This window comes from Cucurbita pepo, chromosome LG14 (genome assembly GCF_002806865.2).
Source record: "Cucurbita pepo subsp. pepo cultivar mu-cu-16 chromosome LG14, ASM280686v2, whole genome shotgun sequence".
NCBI lineage: Eukaryota > Viridiplantae > Streptophyta > Magnoliopsida > Cucurbitales > Cucurbitaceae > Cucurbita > Cucurbita pepo.
Window position 1 is genome coordinate 1,286,008 of NC_036651.1, and position 26,841 is coordinate 1,312,848.

General features: G+C 37.3%; 5 protein-coding genes across 13 annotated transcripts; 1 reads left to right on the forward strand and 4 right to left on the reverse strand.

The window, feature by feature from the left end:
• Positions 1–192: 192 nt before the first annotated feature.
• LOC111810890 (serine/threonine-protein phosphatase 4 regulatory subunit 2-like) lies at positions 193–4,794 on the reverse strand. 5 transcript variants are annotated; one of them, XM_023697717.1, is made up of 8 exons: positions 4,688–4,794; positions 3,544–3,662; positions 2,996–3,076; positions 2,465–2,513; positions 2,222–2,315; positions 1,852–1,904; positions 1,373–1,435; positions 193–838 (listed from the first exon to the last, which is right to left on the reverse strand). In XM_023697717.1, the coding sequence occupies exons 2-8, from the start codon at positions 3,639–3,641 to the stop codon at positions 563–565; spliced, it is 714 nt and encodes a 237-aa protein (XP_023553485.1). In that variant the 5' UTR covers positions 3,642–3,662; positions 4,688–4,794; the 3' UTR covers positions 193–562. The 5 variants fall into 5 exon arrangements, with proteins under 5 accessions (XP_023553485.1, XP_023553488.1, XP_023553487.1 ...); XM_023697720.1 differs by lacking the exon at positions 4,688–4,794 and adding an exon at positions 4,489–4,661; XM_023697719.1 differs by lacking the exon at positions 4,688–4,794 and adding an exon at positions 3,770–4,473.
• A 585-nt stretch (positions 4,795–5,379) lies between these two features.
• Positions 5,380–10,752, forward strand: LOC111810884 (uncharacterized protein At1g51745-like). 4 transcript variants are annotated; one of them, XM_023697707.1, is made up of 5 exons: positions 5,380–6,057; positions 6,177–6,224; positions 7,806–8,395; positions 8,497–8,766; positions 9,281–10,752. In XM_023697707.1, the coding sequence occupies exons 1-5, from the start codon at positions 5,876–5,878 to the stop codon at positions 10,507–10,509; spliced, it is 2,319 nt and encodes a 772-aa protein (XP_023553475.1). In that variant the 5' UTR covers positions 5,380–5,875; the 3' UTR covers positions 10,510–10,752. The 4 variants fall into 4 exon arrangements, with proteins under 4 accessions (XP_023553475.1, XP_023553476.1, XP_023553478.1 ...); XM_023697710.1 differs by having other exon boundaries at positions 5,965–6,061; XM_023697708.1 differs by lacking the exon at positions 6,177–6,224 and having other exon boundaries at positions 5,384–6,057.
• A 1,655-nt stretch (positions 10,753–12,407) lies between these two features.
• LOC111810888 (receptor-like protein 12) lies at positions 12,408–15,638 on the reverse strand. Its single transcript, XM_023697715.1, has 4 exons — positions 15,491–15,638; positions 15,336–15,437; positions 12,649–13,653; positions 12,408–12,564 (listed from the first exon to the last, which is right to left on the reverse strand). The coding sequence occupies exons 2-4, from the start codon at positions 15,388–15,390 to the stop codon at positions 12,488–12,490; spliced, it is 1,137 nt and encodes a 378-aa protein (XP_023553483.1). The 5' UTR covers positions 15,391–15,437; positions 15,491–15,638; the 3' UTR covers positions 12,408–12,487.
• Positions 15,639–15,668: 30 nt separating this feature from the next.
• Positions 15,669–16,570, reverse strand: LOC111810364 (receptor like protein 30-like). The gene has a single exon (XM_023697071.1). The coding sequence runs from the start codon at positions 16,536–16,538 to the stop codon at positions 15,669–15,671; it is 870 nt and encodes a 289-aa protein (XP_023552839.1). The 5' UTR covers positions 16,539–16,570.
• Positions 16,571–18,646: 2,076 nt separating this feature from the next.
• On the reverse strand, positions 18,647–22,088 carry LOC111809968 (transcription factor bHLH143-like). Of its 2 annotated transcripts, XR_002817341.1 has the most exons (5): positions 21,969–22,088; positions 20,823–21,339; positions 20,535–20,687; positions 19,015–20,447; positions 18,647–18,940 (listed from the first exon to the last, which is right to left on the reverse strand). XR_002817341.1 is itself a non-coding variant. In XM_023696470.1 (4 exons), exon 4 carries the CDS (start codon positions 20,429–20,431, stop codon positions 19,352–19,354), a length of 1,080 nt encoding a protein of 359 aa, XP_023552238.1. In that variant the 5' UTR covers positions 20,432–20,447; positions 20,535–20,687; positions 20,823–21,339; positions 21,969–22,088; the 3' UTR covers positions 18,647–19,351. The 2 variants fall into 2 exon arrangements, 1 of the variants encoding a protein (XP_023552238.1); XM_023696470.1 differs by having other exon boundaries at positions 18,647–20,447.
• Between the last annotated feature and the right edge of the window lie 4,753 nt (positions 22,089–26,841).

Sequence of the window (26,841 nt, forward strand, 5' to 3'; positions counted from 1 at the left end):
ATGGAAGACTGATGCCTACTCAATGCGGGAAGGTCAAGAAAGTTGGTGCCCAAATAAATTTTGTAATGATGGTAGTTCTAAAATCTTTTGAAAAACTGAGCTAGATATGTAAACATCACAAGAAATCTAAAGACCATATGAAAAAGTTCATACTATCCTGCATACGCTAGATAAATCAGAAGGAATCAACAGTTGCAAAGAGGGCAAACCATTTACATTGGCCAATGGGGTGTGCCATATCAAAAGTTTAGAGGCCAAGAACATCGGTTGTCACTCATATTTAATCAAGAAAACATCCAAGCAAAAACAGTAGCTCATAATTGTTGGCTAATTCCATGTACCAACGATGTGTGTTGTACCCAACCGCCAAAACTCCCCGAGTGTAAAATAACCATCCCTGCAATTACATTGGAATGAAGAAATTGACATATTGAAGAACTATGGATACAATTATAGTTCTTCAATATTGGAATGAACGATCTATGTTGTACCAGCCATGGCTCTTCCCCAAAAGAGATTAGCAGAAGAACTACAGCAGCCAGCTTAAGGTGCGTCATGAAGGCTAAGAATTATTGTTCGCATCAGAATTTGTTTCAGATGATCCAACTAAGGCTTCCATGTCCATCGTCATACCATCATTCATATCGGCCTCTTCAACCTCTGCCATTACTTCATCCCTGTCTCCAGCTATAGGTTCAATTCCGTTTTCTACTGCATCGGAGAAATGCTTTTGTTCTTCCACAGCTATCTCTGGCTCTTCTAACTCGTTTGGCTTTGGGTCGGAGGACGGTAAACATGGGTCAGAACTGATGGCAAGCGTGGATGTCACCAAAAGATTCTATAAACGTAAACTTAGAATAATTAGACATGATATTAAGCATTCGCTATCAAGATATGAACGGTTAAGATTGAATAATAATGCAACCAACATTTAAATACAAATTAGAATATCGTAATACTTCCTTTAAAACTTTTCCTTTTACAAGGTAAGAAAAGTGGATGAAATGAAGAAGCACAAGTTAGATACATGAGGAAGAAAAAGACCTAAATATAAAAGAGAATCAACCCAAACAAAGCTCCCAAAAAAGATTTTCGATAATATTTCCCCTTTATAAAATTAGAAATTTAGTTTACATTAATAGTGAACCAACAAATAAGTATCACCTTTGAAGATAAAACACTACATATAAACAGTTCAATGAGGGGCCACAAATGAGAATTTTTAAATGAACAATGAAAAAAGGAAGAAAAACCAGGCAGCATTCAGATATGCCAAATAAAATACAAAACGAGTCCAAAAAAATAAAATAAAATAAATAAATAAATAATAATAATAATAAATAAAACACAGAATATCAAGAAAACTCCATACCTTTTCCAGAGCAAGCGCAAGCTTTGAGAGATTGGGATAAATGCTACGTGCATCTAATAGGATCTGTTTTGTCATCAATTTTGGAGAACATATTTAAACAATGGTGAGAATCATAATTTTGCTAAATCAATTTAATACAAATTCTTGTCATGCTAATATGTCCCAAAAGACCAGCAAAGAAAAAAGAAACTATTAGAAAAGCTCTAACTGTAACTTTTTCTGTCTTTGAAATTATTAGGACCAGTGGGGAAGGGGAAAAAAAATTAAGATATGGTCGCTTCAAATTTCGATATTTGGCAAAAGATTTTGTAATGTTTGAATAACAAGAACTAACAAATAAGATGTACAAGAGTGCTAAGGTCGGTAACAATGGCATTCTTTAAAGCATTATTTGCAGTCTCACTGACAATTAATAAACGAAAAAGTAAAAATGAAAATTTATAGGAAGAAATTGCATTGTAGTGAATATGGATAATCACCTCACAAATCCTCTGAAGGGTAAATGGAGGACCATCAATGAAGCTAAGAAGTGCTGCNAAAAAAAAAAAAAAAAAAAAAAAAAAAAAAAAAAAAAAAAAAAAAAAAGAAAAAAACTTAATTACGTCTGGCTCATAAAGGAAACTTTCTTTTATTGAGATCAATCCGGAGAGCTTTTTGTAATCTCAAATTACTAGGAGAACTGTTCGACTGGATTTTGTAGTAGAAGGACCGGTAGTATATTTTATACACTAGATAGGTGACTCCAAAAATGCATGACCACTTGAATGATTCAAAGTGTAGTTTACTGCCCGAACTTGGTTTTTCAAATAAATCTACAGTAAACAATAGGAAGTGGAGAATCTCACAAACCTTCATCCAGCCGCTTTACCAGTTCCGGGAAGGTTTCTCCTAAAGTACTTTGTTGTTCACCAGACGCTTTAGCTTCAGGATATTCTGACAGCACCTTCAGAGGCAGGCAAGAAAAAAAAGAGTCAAAATTTTCACTAAAAAACTGGATACAACAAATATGATATGCATGCCCCCTACGCAAGAACTTTAAAACATCCACTGCTAAAAGTCACAAGAAATGCATTCATGCGTACCTCCCCATACCTGCTTCAGTTGAAAGGAAAGCATGCTCTTCAATTTCTCCCAATCATGCCTGAGAACATAAAGTACGTACACACATATATATTGTAAGTTCATAACAAAAAGAAAACTTTAAACTGATCCACACAGTTCATATTTTATGTAGCTGATTGTGTGCCATAAGTTCCACGGGTAGACCTACATCCAAAAGAGCATACTAAAGAAACCTCCAATTAAAGTTTCTATAAGGGGACAAATTACAGTGTTACAATAGATTTATTCTTCCAATTTTAAGGGTTTTTTCATGAACAACAATTCTCCTATTCTTTAAAAAAAAAATAACCTCCCACAAACCTAGTCTAGCAGAATTCAACCAATGAACCCCTTGGCCTCCCTATTTAAATTGCACTTGGTAAGCATTCAACATATCGAAGTGCTTTAGATTCTGTTGTATAAATTCATACACTTCCAAAGTCTGAACTGTATCAGATTTTTGATATAGCGTCTTCATATTCATACCTACATCAACAGAAATTAGGTGGAGAAGAAAGATACCAGAATTTCCCTGCGGATGCAATCGCTTCTAGTGTCCCTCTTACTTCTACCTCAGTGATTTCTTGCTTCTGCTCCATGGTTCTGGAAATTACAGGTACAAAAATACTTTTACAACACAATATATATAACTCACTGGATAAACAAGCCAGAACAGCTGGACATGAAATGCTCATCTTAAAAGTTAAGGATCCTCAAAAAACCATACTCTATCATCCTCTCTACAAAAAGTTAATCAAAGAACAAAAAGTCGGAAGGCAGAAAGAGATCACTTTTTATGAGTTGCTAAAGGTGTTCTTGGAAAATGAAATGGAATTCTAGCAATTTGAATGTAACCCATACCTGTCCCATTACAGCCGTGCAAACATAAGCCAAGTAAAAACATGCAATTTGAAACTTCATAGCAGTTGTAAATTCACAAACAGAGTAACAAGTATTCTATGCGATTTGGAAGAAGCTACTACAAAAATATAAGAAAACAAGATCACAAACTAACATCGTGAACCAAAAATAAAATTACAGGAAATAAGAGAAATGATGTACTTATATACCCGCCATTTATGGTATCAGGGAGAACATTATCCAGTTGTTGATGAACGGAATTGGCAGAAGCTGGGAGCTCTGAATCTTCATTGAGTGGCACCTCCATCTAGCGATGTCTACTTTCCACCTGCTTACGATGTAACCAATGATATAAATATTGCAGTTCCATTGGCATAGTGACTACTAAAGCATAGTTAAAAAAAAAAAGTCATAATTATAGTAAGACTTCCATAAAGAAATATGGAAGTACAGAGAGGATAAATAACACTGCAAAGGGGGACCCCAACGAAACCGAAAAAAGCTAAATAAAAAGAAGCCTGCCAGAACAAATGAAACGCAATTCCAATTAATCCCGAGGGCACCAATTATATACATCAAGAACAAAGGACTATCAATGAAAGCAAAGAAGGAAACAGAGACATAATTGGTAAGCGTAGAAGCCATTTTGATAACAAAACTCATTTCTCTTTTAAATTCTTCCAATACCAAACCCACCAAAGAATAAAGAGAGAGCCACAGTCTTTCAAAGCACTGAATGACCACCACCATTTACGTTTTTTTTCCCCTAACTATTTACAAATGCCAAAAGGAGCTTCTTTAGCGAGATCTTTTCTTGAATGGGTACATATCTTATCTATTCCCTATTTTTTGCAATTTTAATCGATGGAAATCAGTTCTAGCATCTAACACAAGTATTATCCCGTCTTTAGAAGTAAGAATTCGTTAAACCAAACATGAAGCATTAATCTGATCTAGAAGAAAATGAAATAGATGACAGACTAATTCTATAGGAACTCAGGCCTCAAAAATTAGATTATGGAAGAACTTAGACGCCAGATCTCTAAAACTTAACTTGGACCATAATATCATCACTTCAATACAACTGACTAAACCCAAACACAAATATAGAAACAAAATCGAAATAAAAAAGACGCCAGTTCCTTGAAGCTTACAACTTCACTTCACTAACAAAATAAGCCCAAAGCAAACACTATTCATAACATCGCCATCATCGTACAGTATACAGCTAAAATAAAGGGGCACCGATTCAGCAGCAAACAAGGAAAAGATAATTCGTTAAAGCAGCATTTCAATTATTTCTAATTCCTTTACATAGTGACCAGACAGAATCAAGCAAGCGACGGAACTTACCTAGTGAGCTTGAAGATGATCTCAACTGAAGCGAGCTACAGCCGAGACGCTCGGACCGACTGGGGAAGCAAATGAGAGCAAGTCTCCGGTGAGGCGATTTAAGGCCCAGGCCCGATGCCGCCAAAAATTGGGCCAAACTTTTTTCATAGACAGAAATATAAATTAATTTAAAATTTAATACATTATATAATTAATTTAAATTAATTAATAGAAATTAAATAATACAATATTAAAATCTAATTATTATTTAATTTAATATTTAAAATTAAATAATAAATTTTGTACATAATTGAAAATCAACGGCCCCTCAACTTCTTCAAATTTGAAAATGGCCCAAGTAATTTAAAAATTTACAAGAGATTAACTGAANGAAATATAAATTAATTTAAAATTTAATACATTATATAATTAATAGAAATTAAATAATACAATTTTAAAATCTAATTATTATTTAATTTAATATTTAAAATTAAATAATAAATTTTGTACATAATTGAAAATCAACGTCCCTTAACTTCTTCAAATTTAAAAATGGCCCAAGTAATTTAAAATTTTACAAGAGATTAACTGAAGNACAAGAGATTAACTGAAGGGGTAAACGGTAATTTGATTAAAATTAAGGGCCTAAAACGACAATAAGATAAAATGGTTTAAAAAATAATAATAATAAAATTCGACGTTGACTCATTTACACGTACATCCAAATCCGGTAATCGTTATTTCATCATTTTCATCGAATTCACGTTCAAGACACGTTGGCCCGACTGATCGACCCGACCCGATCGTATCAGACCCGAATCATCGGTTCCTGAGAGTTTTCTTTCTGATTCTTCATCTAATTACGCATGAGAGTGTCTGAAGAACCAGTTCTAGATAGAGAAAACGGAGTCTTGAAGGATCTGAAACTTTCGATTGAATTGGTAGAAGGAGATACGTAGAGGGGGATTTTTTTAATCAGGAACCCTAGAAATGAAAAATCCCCAAATCTGAATGGAAACCCTAATCATAACCCGCATCGATCTCTGCGGATCCTCCATCTCCGCGCAGTGTCGGATCATTCTCCGAACCTCACTCTTCTTCGCCGGAGGTTGACCTGATATTGCGTGTTGTTTTACTGAAGCTAGGGGGTTGGGGGGGTGAGAGAAAGGGGCTTAGATAGGTGAAGAGAGAGAAAAAGTTGGACAGAGAATGGGGAGTCCTGGATCTGGTGCGGTTGATTATGCTGTGGGATCGATCGTGTGGGTCCGAAGGAGGAATGGTTCATGGTGGCCCGGTAAAATCCTGGGTTCCGACGAGCTTTCATCTTCGCACCTTACATCACCTCGATCTGGAACTCCAGTCAAGCTCCTTGGAAGAGAAGATGCCAGTGTGTAAGTTAGGATCCTCCTTACGATGTTTGAATTCTCTACTTGTTGTTTAGTGAGCTTCCTCTGTTTCAATGGTTTATGTCTTCACCTATACTGGCTTACCTCTGTTTCTTTGTTTGAAGTTTGAATACTGAAGAAAGCTGGGAAATATCCAATGCGTCCAATAACAAGTTGAGTTTTAGATGACGGAAATGCATATTTAGGGATAGAACCTCATGCCTTAGTATCCAAGATCTGACTATATCATCTCATTATTTGCTATGGTAAATTGGAAAGTAAGAAGAAAAGTATGCCAGAAAGGTTGTGAATAAGTTGTATGCTTGTCTCAGTTTGCGGAGGCTAAGCTGTAGTCAATTGTGTTGGTGAAAGACATCTATCCTTGTGCGAGAAGATGGTGTAAAAACTTAGTTGCTTGTTCTTAGTAGGAATTAGGATTTAGCATTTCGTGAAGTCTTGAAATTCAAGCCTTCAATCCCTATGAAGTTCGTTATATTTAATTTCTGTGCCAAGGGAACATTGTCATCTTAGTTAGGCGGTTTCTTTCCAACCAGATAGCTCNACTTAGTTGCTTGTTCTTAGTAGGAATTAGGATTTAGCATTTCATGAAGTCTTGAAATTCAAGCTTTCAATCCCTATGAAGTTCGTTATATTTAATTTCTGTGCCAAGGAAACAGTGTCATCTTAGTTAGGCGGTTTCTTTCCAACCAGATAGCTGAATGAGTGCACACACCAAATAGCCACTGATAGGTTTTCCTCTTTTCAAATAAGTTCATGCCAATCAACATTTGTGCCTAGAAAACAAGTGTTTCATAAGATTGAAGCGAGAATCCAGTAACAACAATATGGCCCAAGGTTTTTGTTGCTGGCATCCATAGGGTGGACTGGTTGGGTTGGAATGCTAANACATTTGTGCCTAGAAAACAAGTGTTTCATAAGATTGAAGCGAAGAATCCAGTAACAGCAATATGGCCCAAAGTTTTTGTTGCTGGCATCCATAGGGTGGACTGGTTGGGTTGGAATGCTATAAGTGTCCCTCTGGGTAGCTTTCCAGAGCCCCTTGGTCTGCTATAGCCAAGTGCAGAAATTTAGGAAAAATAAATTTGGCCTTCAGTTTAGAGGAAAGGAGCCAAGGTCTGGCTCCAGGATTTGGGAAGATCAGTGGCTGCCAAATTCTCCTCTTTTAGTCCTTTGTCTGAGCCTTTATGCTATCGCTTGAACAGTAAATTGGTGGCTGAGGATTTTGGGATTCTAATGNCTCTTTTAGTCCTTTGTCTGAGCCTTTATGCTATCGCTTGAACGGTAAATTGGTGGCTGAGGATTTTGGGATTCTAATGACTTAGATTGGTTCTCGATTTAAGAAAGAATCTACAGGATAGAGAGTTTGAAGACTGGCTTTTTTTATGGATAGATTGTTCTGTTACTACTCACCCNGAAAGAATCTACAGGATAGAGAGTTTGAAGACTGGCTTTTTTTTATGGATAGATTGTTCTGTTACTACTCCTCACCTACTGTAGCCAAACCTGGTTCTAATCTAGGAAATCCCTTTGCTGTTTCATCCCGTTAAATAGATTTCCAATCACACGTTTGGTAATTTATTGGGTTCAATATCATTTATAAGCAAGAAAGTTGCATACGTAGCTTTTGTGCATCTCTTCTCTTTTTATTGTTTATTTATTATTTTTACTATTTATTTTTTAATTCTAATAAAATTATTGTTATCATTAGTATATAATCTTCATCTACTTTTCAGGGATTGGTACAATTTAGAGAAGTCCAAGCGTGTAAAGCCATTCCGATGTGGTGAGTTTGATGATTGTATTGAAAGGGCAGAGTCCTCGCAAGGAATGCCAATAAAGAAAAGAGAGAAATATGCACGTAGGGAGGATGCCATCCTTCATGCTCTTGAACTTGAGAAGGAGCTACTGAAGAAGCAAGGAAAACTTAATTTATGTTCTGATCAAATGACTATTGAATCATCCGGTGTCACTGCAAAGAAGGAAATACTTTCTTCAGAACATATAGGAACTGACGATATGAACGATGGGCATTCTGAATCACATCAATTTTCTAAGATAGTAGATGTAAATTATGACAGTAAAATTACGGATCCATGTCATAAAGCAAGTGAAGGAGCTCAACTTAGTGGTGAGGATGACCATTCTGAAGCAAGGCCGAGAATGAGAGGCTTGCAGGACTTTGGGCTCAGAATTACTCCTTCAAAAAGAAAGGTTCCATCTTCTTCTGTTGTCTCAAATGGTTCTGAAATGCTTGCAACTGATACCAATGCTTTGGCTCCTCGTGATGGTGTTTGTAGCATTGGAAATGATAGCGATGCAAACGGTAAGCTAAATTTTAATATATTGAATTGATAGCGATGTCAGAACGGTCTCAAAGTAGACTGCCACAGCTAGATTGACTGCATCATGTGTTTTCTTCTTTAGGGATGCAGCAAATTGATCGTGTGAAGAGGAGCAAGTGTATGTATCTTCCAGCTGATTCTAGTGATTCATTGGAATACAGAGAACCTTCTCTAGGTCAGGTTGAGATGTCAACACCCCATTCAGGAACCCGGGTTATGCCTTCTCGGCCTGATTCCCTGGTTGAAGAAAATGCTTCTGGTTCATATGAAAATGATTCTTCTGACTCAGAGACTGATTCTGATTCTTCTAGGTCAGATCAGGACGTGGATAATGACACGGCTGCACTTTCGGGTAATTATGTATATTTATATCATATATGGATGGATGTTTCTCGTGTGGATATCATTCTACTAATTTGTGTGCTACAGATTTCAATGATGTATTTTACTCGAGTGCTTATCCTAATATGAATAGTATCGTCTCATTTTTTCTTAAAACGATCTATACCATCTAAAGGCACCTATTAAATATTTTGGTCTTTCACACCTCCAATGACTGAGATACAATATACAAAGTCGCTGTATATTTTGCTTCTAGCATTTGTTTGGTTGAGGTATTGTTCTTGGTAAGGGTAGAAATGGAAAATTTTGAATTACTAATTCGGTGTTCTGGATGCGAGTTTTTTTTCTTTCCCTTCTTTCATTCCTTTGGTTGCAATCTTAACTTATTACTGCAAATGAAAAACACAAGTTAACCTTCCTTGAGCTGTAGATTGTTAGATCTCTCAACTGTAGGATTAGTTTGCAGTTAGTATAGTGTTCCTATTGGTTGGTTAATTTATTCCATATATATTTGGTTTTTTCAGATTCCACTTTGCCTTCAGAAAAGGAGCCGAGTACATTTGAAAGAACGGACGCACAAGAGCATGTAAATATGAGCAGCGAGGAGCCTGATGATTCTGTGCATTCTGGTGACATGTCTCACCTGTATCATCATGAACCCGTGTCTACTAACGAAGCAGTGTCTAAGTGGCAATTGAAGGGGAAAAGGAATGTTCGTAATCTTTCTAAGAGGCCTGTCGGAGTAGACGACGAACCATCAAGCCACCTATGGGTACATGGGAAGACAAGACTTAATAACAAGAATTATTATTTTGATGATAGCATGGAGGGAGATGCTGATGCATTGGAAGAAGAATATTATTTGGCCTCAAAAAGAGTTTCAAAAGATCAGTATCTTGCCAGAAACTATATGCCCGACTGGGAAGGTCAGCCTGCTTTGAAAGGATATTGGGATGTCAAAAATCCCTTGTATGGTATCCGTCATCATTTTGGTGGGAGGACAAGAACTATACTAATAGATGTTGATCTGAAGGTCCATGCAAGTTACCAGAAAGAGCCTGTTCCTATAGTATCACTCATGAGCAAGTTAAATGGGCAGGCTATAATCGGGCATCCAATTCAAATTGAAACGCTCGAAGACGGGTTTTCTGAAACGCTTCTTTCTGATGGTCTAGGCAACGGACCGAGTGAAAATGATGGAAGCACAGCACTTCAACCAGCTTGGAGGACGGCAAGGAGGACAGCAAACGTTCGCATCCCTCGCCCTCATCTGCCAACAGTACTGGATGGTGAAGAAGCTGGCTATGACTCTCCTTTTGGTGATCAAGAAAGGAAAACAAGGTGCAAAAGAGTGAAAACCGGGGTCAACAGTCACAAGGCAGGCGCGGGGCAGGGGAGGGGCCAACCACACATTCCCCGAGCTTCTTCTTCTTCTCATGAGAGAAGGCTCCCAAGAAAGATGGTAAAGAAAGTAAGCATATCATCTAATAACCAGAAGACTAAGACTAGAACTTTGTCTTCAATAGGCGTTGAGCAGAACCATAGTAACATGGCAATACATGATAGTGTAACTTGTCAAATGAATGGATTGATGAAACCAGAATCATCTGGGCCACCAACTGTAGCATGCATACCTGTAAAATTAGTGTTCAGTAGATTATTAGAGAAGATCAATAGGCCACCCTCCAAAGCCACCACCACTAATAACGTGGTATTGTTGTTAAATAATAATAATTCTAATACAGATCCTTGACAAGTTACTCACTTGTAGTGTATACTCATGACAGCCCCAAATAAATGTATATCCCCTGGTGCTTGCAAATTGGTAGTGGATATTGCCAGCCCTGATTCTTGAGAGGATGAAGTTGAACATGATGGCCTATATTAGCTGTAATAAGTAGTAATTAGGGGACCGTATTCTTTTAAGTTGTTAATTGTGGGATTTATATAGGAGAATGTATATTTTTTGTTCAATACAAGATAGTTCTTTGATCTGTCTGTTTTACCTTGTTTAGAAGTCACAAGCAAGAAATCTGCTGGAGACTGAATTCACTGTAAATCTTTATTTAGCTGTTTCCAAGGGCCACTTCATTTGTAAATGACTCTGGCCCTTCGCCTTTTTTCTTTGTTCTTCTTTGTACGATTACAATACAGGCATGTTTTTAGTTTGTGTTCCTTTTTACATTCAGCAATTGCTTGAGAATGTTTGTATGAACATCTATTATCTAATTCTGATTCTATTCTCATTTCCTTCTCTCTCTCTCTCTCTTATTTTTTACTTTTTATTGACATTGATAACTCTTGAGTTCTAGATGTTGTCCCAATTCACTTGAATATGCTCGATCCCCGACAAAACAATGGCCGGCATTCATTGTCCTTGCTTTCAGATAGAGGAATCATTTTTTATAATCTTCTCAACTAGATTAATAAGTGGTCAGAATTTTAATTTTGTAAAGATAACAAACAAATTCTCCATGGTAGAATTGTTGATGCAACTATCTAAGGGTAGAATTGTTGATGCAACTATCTAAGCTCACTACTAGGAACACTTCAGCTCGTTACGTATCGTTGTCAGCCTCATAGTTTTAAAACGCATATACTAGAGAGAGGTTTCCACACCCATATAAGGAATGTTTCGCTCCTCTCTCCAACCAATGTGAGATCTCATAATCCACCTTGAGGGCTCAACGTCCACCCATGGCCCGTTGTCTGGCTCTGATATCATTTGTAACAGCTCAAGCTCACTACTAGTAGATATTGTCTGTTTTAGCCCGTATCGTCTTTAGCCTCATAGTTTTAAAACGCGTCTACTAAAGATACGTTTCTACACCCGTATGAGGAATGTTTCATTCCCCTCTCCAACCGACGTGGGATTGTATAATAGGTAAACTCATAAGGGAAAGCCTAAAAACTTTGAAAGGAAGCCCAACAGGGAAAGTCCAAAAAGGTGATATTTAGATTAGTACTAGTTCCATTGCGTAACTCTAAAAGACGTGTTTTAAAATCGTGAGGCTGATGACGATATATAACAAGTCAAAATGAACAATATCCGCTAATGGTAAGCTTGAGTTGTTGGAATTGATTAGTCTAAAAGATAATAATTTAACATGATGTGACAAGAAAAGAATGAACTATATACGTGGGGACAAAGCTAAAAAGAAATCATCATAAACATATAGTTTCAATTTCTAAACATAAATTTTGTAGTATAAACATTCTTGTTTTTGATGTCATGTTTATTCTTTTTCCACATGCTTATTACACTTCGGGAATTTACCAGAAGCCTTCGTATGTCCAGCAATCCAAATCTACTCACCAATGGCAACGAAAGGAAATCAACCATTAGTGCTCGAGCTTGTCTTCGAGACAGGATCAGAAGCACCAAAACGAATAACATATTAACCAGCATCAGTGAAGATCTGCATAATATTTTAGACAACAACAACTGATAAAAAGATATCAGAAACAAGTGAGTGTGGGAATTTGACCTCTTAATTGAGGCCATATGCTTTAACCTGTTGAGTTATGTTCAACCGAGCTAGTTTTTTTCCTGTAAATTTTTTTTTGTTGGAGTCTCGATTTACCGATTTCGAATAGTGATAATGTTTCTCATCTTTGGCTTAAGCCCAAAAATACATTTTTTCCATTGAGTTTCAGGGCATTTGGAAGCTTGATGACATGTGTTGTAAAGAACAAAACAGAACAAGAAGAACAAGAAGCACATCGCTGAGCTATGCGAGTTTGTGGCATACAGAAGCTAAGTACCTAAAGTACTTTACTCTCCAAGCCTTACTGAGTAACAATGGACCCCAAATTNATGCGAGTTTGTGGCATACAGAAGCTAAGTACCTAAAGTACTTCACTCTCCAAGCCTTACTGAGTAACAATGGACCCCAAATCCCCCAAAACCCAAACACAAACCCAATTCCCAAGCTCAGATAAAACCACTCATCAATAATACTTCCTCCCTCACTTTCTTTTCCATTTTCATTCCCAAATTTTGGGGTCACACCCTCCATTTCGCAGCTCTTGTTTAATGGATCTCCACACAGCTCATTGCCAATAAAGCTAAACGGAGTAGACCTTTGGAGCTGAGTACCTGTCGGAATTGGACCCGACAAGTTATTGTAAGACAAATTCAAGTAATCTAGGAACGTTAACTCCGACATGGACGGTGGTATTCGTCCCCAGAGTTGGTTCCTTGAGAGATCAAGACACTCCAAATCCTTCATGCCTCCGATTCTGTCTGGGATGGTTCCTCTTAGATGGTTTCCTGAGAGATTGAGAGACCTCAATGCAAAGAGGTTGGTGATTTCTTCAGGGATTTCTCCGGATAAGCTGTTGCTAGAGAGGTCGATGCTAGTCATGAGTGACAAGATGGTATCATAATTGTGCTCGCCTCCTTTAGTACTCACATATGCATTCTCGAAAAACGTGGAACCGGAGTGATTGTTAAAGATAAAATGAAAACGTTGTGATAGGTCCCTCTTGGTAGCCATGGACGTAAAATTGCCAAAACAATGAGGTATAGACCCACTTAAGTTGTTATTGCTGATGTCCATGATTTGAAGATCTGAAAGATCACAAAGTTTCTTCGGGATTAGACCACTCAACTCATTTGACCGAAGGTTGAGAGTCATTAGTTCCAATAGGCTCGTTCCAATCCATGCTGGTATTTTCCCATGGAAGGCATTTAGACTGAGATCTAAAGCTCTCAACTCCAAGCAACTCTGAAGAGCCCGAGGAATCACTCCGGAAAGGCTGTTGTTTCGTAAATGCAACGATACTAATATGGTTAGAAACCCCATGGAGGTTGGTATCATTCCAGACAAATTATTGTTGTCCAAGCTTAGAACTTGTAGTGATTCCCAATTCTCCCAGCAGTCTGGAATGTTTCCTGATAAAAGATTGTTATCAAGATGAAGAATAGTCATCAATTGGATCTGAGAACTGCATAGGAAATGGGTAATGTTTCCAGAGAAGAAATTGTTTGAAAGATCAAGCACTGCAATGTTTGATGATACTACACGAGGCAATGAACCATGGAGAAGATTGGAGCGAAGGTTCATCCATATCATATCACCTGTGAAAAGAATATGAGGAAGTGTACCAGAGAGTTGGTTGTGAGAGAGATTCAAGTAAATACACTGTGAAGACAAGCTCCAAAACCAATCTGGAATGGTGTCTGAAAGTTTAGCATTAGAGAGATCAACGCAACTTAACTTTTTTTGGGATTTGAGCCATTTGGGGAATTGGGGGCCTACGATGCAAGATCTCAGCCTTATTGCAGAAAGATTAAAAGGAGGAATCCATTCTGTTGCAAAATTCAATGTGAAATTATTACCATCCATTTCCAAAATCTCTAGATTTGCTAGATTTGCAAAGTGATCCTCCGATACAGTGCCTTCCAAGTGATTATGAGATACTGTAAGTACTTGCAAACTTGATAGGAATCTCAAACTCTTTGGAAGAGTTCCACTTAGTTCATTGTAGTGAAGGTTTAGCGTGGTTAATGAAGATAAATTTCCTATGGACTCCGGAATAGGACCAGTGATCGAGTTTCGAGTGTGGTCAAGGACTGACAACTTTTTTAGTTTTGCAATTTTATCAATCAAATGACCTGAAATTTTATTATACGACAAATCCAATGAAATCAAACTATCTATGAGACAACCAGAGAAACTCTCAAAGATTTCTGATATATTTTCGGTAAGTTTATTGTCAGAAAGATTGATTTCTTCCAAATTGCAAAGGTTTCCTATCAATCTTGGTATTCTTCCATCCAGCTTGTTTTTGGAAAGGTCGATCGAAACAAGATTTGTTAGGTTGGCAATATTATTTGAGATTCCCCCATTTAAGCCAAGATTACGAAGGGTCAAATGTTGAAGATTGTGGAGAGTGTAGAGACAACTGGGTATGGTTGAAGAATTGAAACCTGAGCTTGTTAGGTGAAGATATGAAAGGGCTGACATGTTTTGAAGAGCACATGAAATTGGATCTTGAAAATGATTATAACTTAGATCAAGTGAAACAAGACTACTGAGATTTGATATCCATTTGGGTAGGAAAGACATGAAGTTGTTCATCGAAATGTCAAGAACTGAGAGAGAAGTGAAATTGAGATGATCTAGAGGAGCAAAATCAACAAGTTCACAACCCGACAAATGTAATTCTTGAAGCGAGGGAAGCTTATTAATGTCTAGTAACCAGGAAGATGCCTTACTAAGGTTTGTATAGCTCAAATCTAGCTTCAATAGAGAAGGCAAACCATGAAGCCATCCAAGATTTTCAGCATACAACTGTGGGATGAGAGTACTTCGCAAATCAAGATGATTCAAGTTTGATAGATTTCCCAGTTCATGAGGTATCAATCCACTAAATCCTGCGCGAGAGAGGTCAAGATAACGCAAACTCACCATTGATCCTAAAAAGCTTGGAATTCCTACTCCTTCAAAATCATTGTTACTAAGATCAAAGTGAGTTAAGTGCTTCAAATTCAAGATAGAGTCGCTTACATTTCCCTTTAATGGGTAAGCTTCCGAGAATTCATTATTTGCAAGTATGAGCTCTTTGACATACCCGGTCGAGTTGTCACACCTGATGCCAACCCATTTGCAGCAATCTTGTTCAACATCCCACGACCAGAGACGATTCAAAGGATTTACAAGCTCTTTCTTGAATTTCAAAAGGNCGACCAGAGACGATTCAAAGGATTTACAAGCTCTTTCTTGAATCTCAAAAGCGCATCTCTCTCACTTTCAATGCAAAGAACTTCGGATGAATTTCCAGAGCTGCTGAGAATGTTTGTTCCAATGAAGAGCATTAGAAGCAAAAGAAAATTTTCAACCATGTTGCTTTGGAGTGCCTTGGAGTATGCCTTGGAGTATGAGTGATAGGTATATATGTGTACTATTATTTTTCTAAGAATTTATTAAAATTCTTTTTCTTTTTGACGAGTTGACCTTTTCTTTGTGACGTATTANCTTGAAAATGATTATAACTTAGATCAAGTGAAACAAGACTACTGAGATTTGATATCCATTTGGGTAGGAAAGACATGAAGTTGTTCATCGAAATGTCAAGAACTGAGAGAGAAGTGAAATTGAGATGATCTAGAGGAGCAAAATCAACAAGTTCACAACCCGACAAATGTAATTCTTGAAGCGAGGGAAGCTTATTAATGTCTAGTAACCAGGAAGATGCCTTACTAAGGTTTGTATAGCTCAAATCTAGCTTCAATAGAGAAGGCAAACCATGAAGCCATCCAAGATTTTCAGCATACAACTGTGGGATGAGAGTACTTCGCAAATCAAGATGATTCAAGTTTGATAGATTTCCCAGTTCATGAGGTATCAATCCACTAAATCCTGCGCGAGAGAGGTCAAGATAACGCAAACTCACCATTGATCCTAAAAAGCTTGGAATTCCTACTCCTTCAAAATCATTGTTACTAAGATCAAAGTGAGTTAAGTGCTTCAAATTCAAGATAGAGTCGCTTACATTTCCCTTTAATGGGTAAGCTTCCGAGAATTCATTATTTGCAAGTATGAGCTCTTTGACATACCCGGTCGAGTTGTCACACCTGATGCCAACCCATTTGCAGCAATCTTGTTCAACATCCCACGACCAGAGACGATTCAAAGGATTTACAAGCTCTTTCTTGAATCTCAAAAGCGCATCTCTCTCACTTTCAATGCAAAGAACTTCGGATGAATTTCCAGAGCTGCTGAGAATGTTTGTTCCAATGAAGAGCATTAGAAGCAAAAGAAAATTTTCAACCATGTTGCTTTGGAGTGCCTTGGAGTATGCCTTGGAGTATGAGTGATAGGTATATATGTGTACTATTATTTTTCTAAGAATTTATTAAAATTCTTTTTCTTTTTGACGAGTTGACCTTTTCTTTGTGACGTATTAAACTTTTATTTTATTTTGTTATCCCATCATTAAATGACTTGGATAACCCGATCTCCACGAACGAAAAAAAATTATTGTGGAAAATTTGATCCCACGCAATGGGGCAAAAAATTCTCGTGGAAAATTTGATACCCACCAACCAGAAATTAATTCTTGTGGGGAACCCAATTTCACGAACTTGAAAAGATTTTTTACCTTGATTCCGATGAGAATAAATGAATAAATTTATTGGGATGGAAAATGAAATAGGAGGTAGAAATGGGATGAGAAAATCTTCCAATTGGACGTGGCTAAGGATGATTTCACATTTTAAGTCTCTATATTATTCCGGTTCTAATTAGATGGACAAATTAAAGAAAAAATTAAATTATTAAAATTTCTCTTGTTCTTGGATTCATCTCGGATTCATCTCTTGTTAAGAAGAGACGAACACACCATATCAAAATACGAAACTTGATCAATGAGCTGATTTGGATTCATGGTTGGTGAATTTCGTAAGGTTTTGGCTGTTAAAGAAGACTTGAAACTTGGTCAATACACACACTCCTCAACTGTCAACACAAGGGGTATTTAAAGGGACCAAAAAATAAAGAAACCAGTCCCCACACGGCTTCTTCTTCTCATAAATTCCGACTGTTTTCGTTGTTTAAGTTTCAGACTTTTATATGGAAATTATTGGTGGGAATCAATTGTTCATGGTTGAATCAGTCTAACGAATTTTGGTCTTTGTTTGGTCTGGGTGTGAGATCCCACAGGGTTGGAGAGGAGAACAAAACATTGCTTATAAGAGTGGAAACTTTTCCCTAATGTAATGGGGAAGCCCAAAACGAAAAGCCCACAAACCTTGAGGGCAAGCTTGAAAGGAAGAACCCAAAAAGAACCGTATCTGAATGAGTATCAATTCAAAAACATCTTTCCTATTCCGAACTCTACATGGTAGAGAGAGAGGACGATAGAAAAGGAAAAAGACACATTTAGAAGAATATGATAAACATCGAGCGACCGAAAGATGAAAATGGATGCTTACTGACTGAGGATAGCAGACATCTACTATAGCATAACGATCTCACATATGAAAGTGGTGATATTAGCATAACCACAAACCAAATATTTAAGAAAGGAATAATTAACCAGGAGGGAGCGTGTGGTGAAAAAAAGTTACTTGCTCAAATTGAAGAACCAGATTTGCCCACTCTATATCCCTAGTAATAAGCAAATTAGATCAATCAAATTTGTCCAACGTCCTCTTGGTTAACTGATAGGCAACTTGTCAAGTTTACCATACCAGGGCCAAAATAGATTGCAGTGGGGAGGAAGTGAATGGTTTGGGTTTAGCTAAGAAGCTTAAGGATGCCCTGACATCAAGGTCTCTCTAAATCATGTAGTTTGGAGGTTTCCTAATGAATGAAAATTTATACAGAAAAATTTGAAATCATGGAAGGAGCCTTGGGAAGATGAGAACGTGTATGTCCACGAAGAAGATTGGCAATAAGAGACTTTTTGTGAGATCCCATATCGGTTGGAGAGGGGAACGAAGCATTCCATATAAGGGTATGGAAACCTCTTCCTAACAAACGTGTTTTAAAACCTAGAGGGGAAATTCAAAAGAAAAGGTTTAAAGAGGACAAATCTGTTAGTGGTGGGCTTGGACTGTTACAAATGGTATCAGAGCCAGATACCAACCGGGGTGCCAGCGAGGATACCCCACATCGATTGGAAAGGGGAACAAAACATTCCTTACAAGGGTGTGGAAACCTCTCCCTAGCAGACTATTCCCTAGCAGACTATTCTAAACTTTGAGGGGAAATTCAAAAGGAAAACCCAAAGAGAGGGGAAATCCAAAAGGGAAAACCTAAAGAAGACAATACCTGCGAGTGGTAGGTTTGATCCATTTCAAAGGGATATCTTCTCAATAACTATCGGATTATTTTGTTACAAGACAAACTACTGCAGAGACAAACTACTGCAGAAAGCACTTAGCAAACAATCTCGCATTGTATAATTCATCAACAATATAATTATACAGCCAGTATTCTCAAGGCTTAGATCAAGTACAAGCATAGAGAAAGCAGTACATATAACATGATAGACTCACAAAAGCATTCACACCTCAATTATTACATCAACGCAACACCTAATAGCAAAACTAAAATCTATCTCCAAAGCTGATATCAGTCAAAAGTTTCATAGTGCTCTCATAATCAAAACTCGAACCGTGCAAGATCTACCTAACACCACAATGGACAAGCTCCACTTTTACAGCACAATCTCTATAAATGAGTAATAAGGGTAAAGACATAGCACATAATCCAGAAAAAAGTGTGGAAAGTGGGACCTCAGTTACCTAATGCGCATGCACTCAATCCTGGGAGATTCTCCGAATTGCTGGAAAAGGTGGGGTCTTTAATTTCTCGGCATAACCCACCACTATCACATCCCATGCGTTCAAATCTTTGCGACTTTCCCCTGATCTTTAGTCCCTTAAAAGCATCAAACATAATCATGTCTTGTCAACGAATAAAAATGGCAATAATTCACTCATTACCGGCTGGGTTCAATGTTATCCAGACATTATACCTCCATTTGCTAACCCATCACAAACTGATCTTGCATCCATCAAAATCCAAAATAAGAATTCTTAAGTTACCACACCATCATCATCTAAATTCGGGGCATGCGATCTAATAGCAGCTCACACCTAGAGCGCTAGCTTCATGTTTTAAGGACTTCAAGTAATCAATAGCTTCATCAATAACCAACAATGGGTCCTTTCCCTTAGCATCAGGAACTAAACTCTCAAGTACTCTCAACGTCTCCTTGATCCTGTCTTTCTTGCAAGAAGAATGGCAAAAATCAACATCTGTTCCAGCCTCTTCCTCATGGACCATGCCACAGCTAGATTCTGCGTCATTGACAATTTTCTGTAATTCAACTCTTGCAGAAGAAGCCGTAGTACTTGGCAGTGATTTTACGTAGCCCCCATCATGCACTCTCTGCCTTTTTCTTGGGCCATTAGAACTAGCAGCTTCGGTAGTAGTTTCTTGACATTGTTCGTCCTTCTCACAATGCTCATGGATCATCTCTGGAGAATGTCCTGTGCTAGTCACTTCATCGTCACTACTACAACTAGTACAGTCGTAGTCTGAGTAAAGTAATGCATCTATTTCTTCCGTGTTTTCATGCATTTCACTCTCTCCATCAGCTACATAATTCTCATTGGACAGAGTATTTGGAAAATACTTGACAGAATTAATGTCTCCAGCTGCCCCTTCTTCTTCAAGCCAACCACAACGCTTGGTTTCAGCAAAAGTTGAGGGAATATAGACAGGAGGACACATAGGAGCATACATCAATCTCTTCTGGTTTCCAGATTGATCAAAGATAAGAAAACCTTTCGGATATGAGCCATTATTTGATTTTGACACAGGCATCCCACTAGGTCCAGCATGAGCATAATGCATAGATTCCTTTCCTTTCTGCCAAGGCATTGGAGTACCAAGTGAGTTCTGGAAATGAGGGGGTAAGCATTGACGTGACTCCTGAACAACATTTAGCTGTTCCACTTTAAAACTGGGTAATGGTGGAATTGCAAACCCTTGCATTCCTCCCACACGTGTGGGAAGTATGCAATTTCCACAGTTGATATTCCTTTGTAAGCTTTCCTGTTGCTTGATCTCTACTGGTGCATTCATGGAATCACGATTGTGCAGTTGCCAAGCAAAATGCTCAAAATCAAGCCGAGAGTTATCAGTCCCAACCATACCGCAAAACAACCACCTAATCAATATTTGAAAATATAACTATTTCGAAACAACCAAAATAACATAAGGAGAATAAACTTAGCAAGCATGTGGCAAGAACTACCTCAAAATGTTGTGCTCTAGTTTGCTATGGGAGTTATCTGCAAAATGCTTTCAGGAACAAAGAGAAAAAGAAGTTCGCAAGAGTCCAGCTTAAGAGAAATAAATGCTACTCAATCTACGTGACAGGCTTAAGCAATTGTCGAAAATACTCGGCCTGGAACAGAAAAAACCAAAAGTTTAATCAATGGTAGTGAATGAGCCAAGTTCAGGGGGAACAAGCAGAGGGATTCAAATAATTCAATTGTTAATCAACAAGCAAAACCACGATGCAGAGACTGAGTTGACAAACCTGACAATTCTGCAAAGGTTGAAAGCATGCGATCACTCTAACAATAATTGTTGGTTTTCCTGCAATTCCATTCTCATGTTTCAATGTCCGAAATCTTGTCTGGGTTGCAGCTTGGCACACCATAACTACTTCTGAACCTTAAACGGAGAATATTCACTGCAGAGTTTAACTGGAAATTTAATGAGCTATCTAGATTCCTTGACAAAGGGGCAGAAAAAGTAAGACTAAAACAGAAGACCAAAACCAAAATGGTGTTTGAGGACAGGAAGTTTTTCAGCTAATGTAGATATTACAGGAAATGATAAAAAAGTGATTGGAACCCATGGCTGATTGAAAGAAGGAGCTCAGGGAGGAACAATTCAGTGTTATCTATACAAAAAGTGATCTACAAAATAACCCTGCAGTAGACGATCAAATGCACAACTTTACGAAATACATCAATGGATATGCTCAACCAAAGCATATTATTCTCTCAATACGTAAAGTTAACACATCCACAACTTATATAATGGTGCCCCTGCAAAAACATGAAAAATTACAATAAATACAAAGGATTGAAAATAACAAAATAAACTCTAAACAAGAAAAAAGTAAAGAACTCCAACAATCTACATTCATTCAAATATTTGACGAAAGAAACAGGATACCCAACTATTTGGGAGGAAATTTGTAGCTTTTTCTAAGCTGCAAAAGAGAGATATGTCAATGTCTACAGAACATATATACAAAATCCAAAAAGAATTTTAAGAATGTGAAAGAGAATTTGAAGCAGAATAACAATATTTCAATTTTCAAAGAGAAATTTCAGAGAATCTTTTTGGAAAAATAAGCCACTCTTTGATCCCCAAGAAAACGAAGAAATTAGATCTTATTTTAAAACAGAAATTTTAATGATCCGTTTCAGCTTAGTTCCCAAGACAATCAAATCAAAATTTCCATCTAGCAAGCAACAGAACCGACAAAATCATTCGGCATTTCCTACTTCCCAAAGCTCTGAACAACTATTTCCATGTCGATTAATTCTCTTCAGATTCTCAGAAACCTTTGCCAGGCAACAGAATCAGAAAAGCGCGAAAGCAAAAATACACGAGAGAAACAAGCAGGAATCAAGCAATGAAATTGCTAGAAAATGAGAAAGAATCTTACAGAAGAAAATCGGAAGAGAATTTCCAGAGAGAGCCAGATTTGCGAAGATGGATCAGATCTAAACCAAACCACTCGAAGAACAAAGGAAAGCGTGAAGGGGCCGAACGAACAATCAAAGCCTATACTTTTATCAAAGACAAGACTTTATAGACACTAGATATGACATTTTTACCCTTACACAATCTTTTCAAAAAATATCAATGAGAATATATGTCGAAGGGTAAAAACGTGAATTTATTGAACAATCGGAATAAATACAATATTGAAAAACATTAATTAAAATAAGTAACCATTTAATATAAAAAATTTAATAAATTAATCTTTTTTTTTTCCCTCTCCTATTACTTTTCCGTTCTCTTGGTCTTGTGTAATCATGTTTAACCTAAAAAGGTGTTGGGAGTAAAGAAGACAACATCACTCCCTCTTGATTTGAAGATCCCAAAAGCTCTTCGATGGCACCGAACATCGAGCGGAACTAAGCATTCCTCATAAAGGTGTAGAAATCTCTCTTTAATAGATACATTTTAAAATCGTGAAACTGACGACAATACGGGCTAAAGCGAACGATATTTGCTAATGGTGGGCTTGAGTTGTTACAAATAGTATCAGAGCCAGACATCGGGCGATGTGTCAACGAGGACGCTAGCCCTTAAGGGANCTAAAACAGAAGACCAAAACCAAAATGGTGTTTGAGGACAGGAAGTTTTTCAGCTAATGTAGATATTACAGGAAATGATAAAAAAGTGATTGGAACCCATGGCTGATTGAAAGAAGGAGCTCAGGGAGGAACAATTCAGTGTTATCTATACAAAAAGTGATCTACAAAATAACCCTGCAGTAGACGATCAAATGCACAACTTTACGAAATACATCAATGGATATGCTCAACCAAAGCATATTATTCTCTCAATACGTAAAGTTAACACATCCACAACTTATATAATGGTGCCCCTGCAAAAACATGAAAAATTACAATAAATACAAAGGATTGAAAATAACAAAATAAACTCTAAACAAGAAAAAAGTAAAGAACTCCAACAATCTACATTCATTCAAATATTTGACGAAAGAAACAGGATACCCAACTATTTGGGAGGAAATTTGTAGCTTTTTCTAAGCTGCAAAAGAGAGATATGTCAATGTCTACAGAACATATATACAAAATCCAAAAAGAATTTTAAGAATGTGAAAGAGAATTTGAAGCAGAATAACAATATTTCAATTTTCAAAGAGAAATTTCAGAGAATCTTTTTGGAAAAATAAGCCACTCTTTGATCCCCAAGAAAACGAAGAAATTAGATCTTATTTTAAAACAGAAATTTTAATGATCCGTTTCAGCTTAGTTCCCAAGACAATCAAATCAAAATTTCCATCTAGCAAGCAACAGAACCGACAAAATCATTCGGCATTTCCTACTTCCCAAAGCTCTGAACAACTATTTCCATGTCGATTAATTCTCTTCAGATTCTCAGAAACCTTTGCCAGGCAACAGAATCAGAAAAGCGCGAAAGCAAAAATACACGAGAGAAACAAGCAGGAATCAAGCAATGAAATTGCTAGAAAATGAGAAAGAATCTTACAGAAGAAAATCGGAAGAGAATTTCCAGAGAGAGCCAGATTTGCGAAGATGGATCAGATCTAAACCAAACCACTCGAAGAACAAAGGAAAGCGTGAAGGGGCCGAACGAACAATCAAAGCCTATACTTTTATCAAAGACAAGACTTTATAGACACTAGATATGACATTTTTACCCTTACACAATCTTTTCAAAAAATATCAATGAGAATATATGTCGAAGGGTAAAAACGTGAATTTATTGAACAATCGGAATAAATACAATATTGAAAAACATTAATTAAAATAAGTAACCATTTAATATAAAAAATTTAATAAATTAATCTTTTTTTTTTCCCTCTCCTATTACTTTTCCGTTCTCTTGGTCTTGTGTAATCATGTTTAACCTAAAAAGGTGTTGGGAGTAAAGAAGACAACATCACTCCCTCTTGATTTGAAGATCCCAAAAGCTCTTCGATGGCACCGAACATCGAGCGGAACTAAGCATTCCTCATAAAGGTGTAGAAATCTCTCTTTAATAGATACATTTTAAAATCGTGAAACTGACGACAATACGGGCTAAAGCGAACGATATTTGCTAATGGTGGGCTTGAGTTGTTACAAATAGTATCAGAGCCAGACATCGGGCGATGTGTCAACGAGGACGCTAGCCCTTAAGGGAGGTGGATTGTGAGATTCCACATCGATTGGAGAGGGAAACGAAACATTCCTCATAAGGGTGTGAAAACTCTCCTTAGTAGACGCGTTTTATAATCGTGAAACTAACGATGCACGTAATGGGTCAAAGCAAACAATATTTACTAGTAGTGGACTTGTGTTGTTGTTCCAGATGGTATTAGAGTCAGACACCGAGACGGTGTGCTAGGAAGGACGCTGAATGTCACGGTCATGTTTGTCCAAGACATGTCACTCATGACCGTTGCCAAGAAAAGGCGATTGTGACACTGGGCCTCTAAGGGGTGGATTGTGAGACCCCCACATTCGTTGGAGATGAGAACGAAACATTTCTAATAAGAGTGTGAAAAACTCTCCCTACTAGACGCGTTTTATAATCGTGAGGTTGACGACAATACGTAACCGACCAAAATGGACAATATTTGAAATTTACCTAATTCTACTTTTTCTTTCCTTAAAATTATCCTATTTTTTTCCGAAAAACAAACCAAACACTTATCTTTGGTGATCTAATTCCCAAGTTCATGGCATTTTGTCGATTAGTTGTTGAACTAATTAATCTAAAGGGTTTCTTCAAGATCATATCAATGGCGNTTTGACGAAAGAAACAGGATACCCAACTATTTGGGAGGAAATTTGTAGCTTTTTCTAAGCTGCAAAAGAGAGATATGTCAATGTCTACAGAACATATATACAAAATCCAAAAAGAATTTTAAGAATGTGAAAGAGAATTTGAAGCAGAATAACAATATTTCAATTTTCAAAGAGAAATTTCAGAGAATCTTTTTGGAAAAATAAGCCACTCTTTGATCCCCAAGAAAACGAAGAAATTAGATCTTATTTTAAAACAGAAATTTTAATGATCCGTTTCAGCTTAGTTCCCAAGACAATCAAATCAAAATTTCCATCTAGCAAGCAACAGAACCGACAAAATCATTCGGCATTTCCTACTTCCCAAAGCTCTGAACAACTATTTCCATGTCGATTAATTCTCTTCAGATTCTCAGAAACCTTTGCCAGGCAACAGAATCAGAAAAGCGCGAAAGCAAAAATACACGAGAGAAACAAGCAGGAATCAAGCAATGAAATTGCTAGAAAATGAGAAAGAATCTTACAGAAGAAAATCGGAAGAGAATTTCCAGAGAGAGCCAGATTTGCGAAGATGGATCAGATCTAAACCAAACCACTCGAAGAACAAAGGAAAGCGTGAAGGGGCCGAACGAACAATCAAAGCCTATACTTTTATCAAAGACAAGACTTTATAGACACTAGATATGACATTTTTACCCTTACACAATCTTTTCAAAAAATATCAATGAGAATATATGTCGAAGGGTAAAAACGTGAATTTATTGAACAATCGGAATAAATACAATATTGAAAAACATTAATTAAAATAAGTAACCATTTAATATAAAAAATTTAATAAATTAATCTTTTTTTTTTCCCTCTCCTATTACTTTTCCGTTCTCTTGGTCTTGTGTAATCATGTTTAACCTAAAAAGGTGTTGGGAGTAAAGAAGACAACATCACTCCCTCTTGATTTGAAGATCCCAAAAGCTCTTCGATGGCACCGAACATCGAGCGGAACTAAGCATTCCTCATAAAGGTGTAGAAATCTCTCTTTAATAGATACATTTTAAAATCGTGAAACTGACGACAATACGGGCTAAAGCGAACGATATTTGCTAATGGTGGGCTTGAGTTGTTACAAATAGTATCAGAGCCAGACATCGGGCGATGTGTCAACGAGGACGCTAGCCCTTAAGGGAGGTGGATTGTGAGATTCCACATCGATTGGAGAGGGAAACGAAACATTCCTCATAAGGGTGTGAAAACTCTCCTTAGTAGACGCGTTTTATAATCGTGAAACTAACGATGCACGTAATGGGTCAAAGCAAACAATATTTACTAGTAGTGGACTTGTGTTGTTGTTCCAGATGGTATTAGAGTCAGACACCGAGACGGTGTGCTAGGAAGGACGCTGAATGTCACGGTCATGTTTGTCCAAGACATGTCACTCATGACCGTTGCCAAGAAAAGGCGATTGTGACACTGGGCCTCTAAGGGGTGGATTGTGAGACCCCCACATTCGTTGGAGATGAGAACGAAACATTTCTAATAAGAGTGTGAAAAACTCTCCCTACTAGACGCGTTTTATAATCGTGAGGTTGACGACAATACGTAACCGACCAAAATGGACAATATTTGAAATTTACCTAATTCTACTTTTTCTTTCCTTAAAATTATCCTATTTTTTTCCGAAAAACAAACCAAACACTTATCTTTGGTGATCTAATTCCCAAGTTCATGGCATTTTGTCGATTAGTTGTTGAACTAATTAATCTAAAGGGTTTCTTCAAGATCATATCAATGGCGGCCTTCACAAACCAAATTACCTTAAACCTCCAACCTATATACAAACAACTCTCATGATGCCTTCCATATATCACCATCTTTACCTTCAAAACCATCTCAATGGCTTCTTCCAAGTTCTTGATCGTTGTCTTCATGGCTACTTTGGCTCTTTCGAGTATCGACATCGGCCAAGCTGCCCGCCATCTCTTGCAAACTACTCCGCCCTTGGTGCCGAACTTGCCCGTCGTTCCAACGGGGATACCT